Source organism: Rutidosis leptorrhynchoides, chromosome 1 (assembly GCF_046630445.1).
Source record: "Rutidosis leptorrhynchoides isolate AG116_Rl617_1_P2 chromosome 1, CSIRO_AGI_Rlap_v1, whole genome shotgun sequence".
In the NCBI taxonomy this organism is placed as follows: Eukaryota; Viridiplantae; Streptophyta; class Magnoliopsida; order Asterales; family Asteraceae; genus Rutidosis; species Rutidosis leptorrhynchoides.
The window spans coordinates 546,932,327-546,935,706 of NC_092333.1; the positions used below are offsets into that span (position 1 = coordinate 546,932,327).

At 36.2% G+C, this 3,380-nt stretch overlaps 1 protein-coding gene across 1 annotated transcript; it reads right to left on the bottom strand.

Annotated features, from left to right (window-relative positions):
• Positions 1–337: 337 nt before the first annotated feature.
• Positions 338–868, bottom strand: LOC139843331 (uncharacterized). Its single transcript, XM_071833409.1, has one exon. It carries the CDS (start codon positions 866–868, stop codon positions 338–340), a length of 531 nt encoding a protein of 176 aa, XP_071689510.1.
• Between the last annotated feature and the right edge of the window lie 2,512 nt (positions 869–3,380).

A 3,380-nucleotide genomic window follows, 5' to 3' on the forward strand; every position in this document is an offset into this window, starting at 1 on the left:
GAAAACAATTGGATCGAATCAAACAAAATTTCTTTCTTTAAACGGGGAGAACCAAATAGCACACTATTTCGGTATCTCCAAATGAGCCACAAAAGAGCTCCAATAATCACGAAAAGTTTGATCTTGGCCACAAGATAAAAACTTAAAGTATTGTACCAATCGATCCAAGAAGACCACGACGACAAAATCGGGATATTAAGGTCAACCCAAATACGAATCTTGGTCCATAACTCTAAAGCTAATGGACATTCAAAAAATAAGTGATCCACCGATTCGATGTGACAGTTACAAGTAAGGCATCCAATATCTTCGATCTCCAATCCACATTTAGAAAAATTTAACCATTTAACCGTGTCGGCAATCTATCCCAAGCGACCCGCCATAGAAAAATATTAACCTTCCTTGGAACTTCCTTAACCCAAATTGTATCAATGATCTCTGAAGGCAGACTAGCATCGTCTATAAATTTACGGGTAATACTTATATTAAACTTACAATCGGTCGCTAAGGACCACTCCCATGAATCCATGACATCACGCCTCTCAACAGGGCCCAAATGATCGATGAGTGAACTTAACTGAACAGAATTCCTGGGCCCAATGTCCCTGGCCCATTGGCAGGCCCAGTTACCATTCGTTAAACGCCAGCTAAGAAGGCAGTCAGGATCCGTATCAAGATACATAAGACGATTAAATTTTGAAGCCAAAGAACCATCGCCTTTCCAATTGTCCTTCCAAAATCTGATGGAGTTACCATTCCCTACTTTAACTCTTAAAACATTACTCGAAAGAGGCCCCTCTGTTTTAAGCTTGTTGAACAATTTAACAATTGATGTCCAAACACCTGAACCCTTAACTTTACCATTCATCCCACACCATCATCTCCATAGATTGTTTTAACTACCGAAACCCACTTCGACTCCTTATTCACAAGGAACCGCCACACCCATTTAAGTAATAAAGCATGGTTAAATGCACGAATACTACCAATGGATAGACCACCGTTTTCCTTTGAGGCAAGAACTTGGTCCCAACTAATCCAATGCATCTTGCGGTTATCATTAGAGCTCCCCCATAAAAATGAGGTCCGAATATTTTCAACCTCATTAATAATTGTTTCTGGAAATTCATATAAAGAAAGGTAATAAATACCCACAGAACCGAGAACCGATTTCACCAATGTTGCCCTACCACCGATCTATAATAAATTAGCTTGCCATCCGGATAGCTTTTTTTTAAAAAAAATTTCTCAACAAAGCCATTCCAATTACTTAACTGATTCATCGAAAGACCCATTTGAAGGCCTGGGTACGTAAAAGGAATCATGCCTTTAGTGCAACTGACAATGTTCACCATGGAATCCAATTCACAGTCCATCACCCCAATACCATATAAAGCTGATTTTGCCATGTTAATAGCTAAACCGGAGGTCGTGTGAAAAGTATCAAGAACTTGAAGAATCGCTTCTAAATTATCTGTTTGCCAATTACATACAAAAATTGCATCGTCAACATAAAATAAATGTGAAATAGAAAGCGAGGGATTACCCATCAAAGCACCATGAATCCCTCCTTGAAGGATTTTTTCTTTGATGCAAATATGTAACCCTTCCATAACGATCAAAAAGAGGAAAGGGCTTAACGGGTCACCTTGGCGTAACCCCCGACAAACCACGAATTTATTTGTAGGGGTCCCGTTAACAAGGATTGAAGTGCAAGCCGAAGTGAGAATCATTCTAATCCAAGACCGCCATGTTTGACCGAAACCTGTAATCATCAACATTTAATCAAGAAAGTCCCAACTAACTGTATCATTATCATAAGATTTTTCAAAATCGATCTTGAAATTGTTACGGAGTCGAATTAGAAACATATGGTGAACCCTAAATTAGCTATCCATACGTTTTTCATCTCCATCAACGATGATCATCGCATGTCTCTTTGCTCAATAAATCATACCTTACAATTTTTAATTATATAATCGATTCAGATGGTTCTGTTTTGTACTTTTGTTGACGATTCAGGTTTATTAAACCCAAATAAAGAATGGTTGCTGAGGAACCACCAAATCGGATACTTGAGGAACCAGTTTTAATCAAATTACAAATGGATGATGTATTTGATTCGATTGTTCTTCATTAATGAATCAATTCTGCTTTCTTTTTGTATTGTACAAATAATTACTTAATTAGCCTCATGTTGTGGTTGTTTGGCAGGTGTGCTTGCAACAATGGGTGCTTCATTGAGAGAGCATGTTGTGCCGTATGTATCTCCTACACGTGTAGTTGATCGATTTTCCCATGGCTTGTCTCTACAACTTCAACTTGAACCAGAAGGTTAGTTTATACTTTTACTTATTATTTGTTTGCTTTGTTTATTTTTTCATTTATTCATTTAGCATATTTGGTAAGCAGTTAACATTTCTCCTAGATTAAAGTCAAAGTCAGATGTTGTGATTTTGAGAAAAAGGGATAAATGGTATTTGTAGTATTAGGCATCACTTATTTGAAACTGGGTTTACTTAAGAACCAGTTCAAATCGAAATAAACATGTACTAAAGTCAGTGATATCTACCCTAAAATAAGCAGCAGCCATCCAAACATTATAATGTGTTTACCCACTTTTTTAGAATGCACTATAGACAAGTAATTCCCGAAATAAGAGATTTTAAAAATCTTAAATTCTTCTACCCGAAAAGAGCATCATCATCTTTTTTTTTTTTTTGCATAAGATATTAGATAATCGACCGTCAGCTACTCAGCTGCACATTCCAAAGAAAGGAAGATACTATATATCTCTAAATTGGAAAACAAGGTGCAAACTTTACAGACTGAAGCAACAGCGTTGTCTGCACAACTTACATTATTGCAGGTGGATGTTAATGTTTTGTAAAAGTGTAAGTAGTTTTCGGTCTTTATATTGAATTGATTTATTGATTTTCAGTGAGACTTGGATAGCTTAACAAGTCAAAATAATGAGCTTAAGTTTTGTCTCCAACCAATGGAACAAGATGCCCGGCTCCGGGATGGTACACCTTAGTTCCTGCTTTTAATACCCATATTAAAAATGCATAATGTTAATTCTTTGAACCTAAAAAGTTAAGATTTTTTTTATTCGTTGGCTGCGATCGATGTACACAATTAATGCTTCAATCTTCAGATTATCTAGGATTTGAATCGTTCAAACTTTTATCAGCTTTTAGTCAAAATCACGAAGTTGAAAACAACCACGTGATTATGTTGTTTGCAATTGTTTTTTTTTTTTTTTTTTGCTGTTTGGCCAATTCGTATATGATATCGGCTAAAAAGTCACATTTTTACCCCCAATATTAAGCCCTAAAAACAATAAAGATTCAAACTTTGTCAACAAAATTATCGCCTTT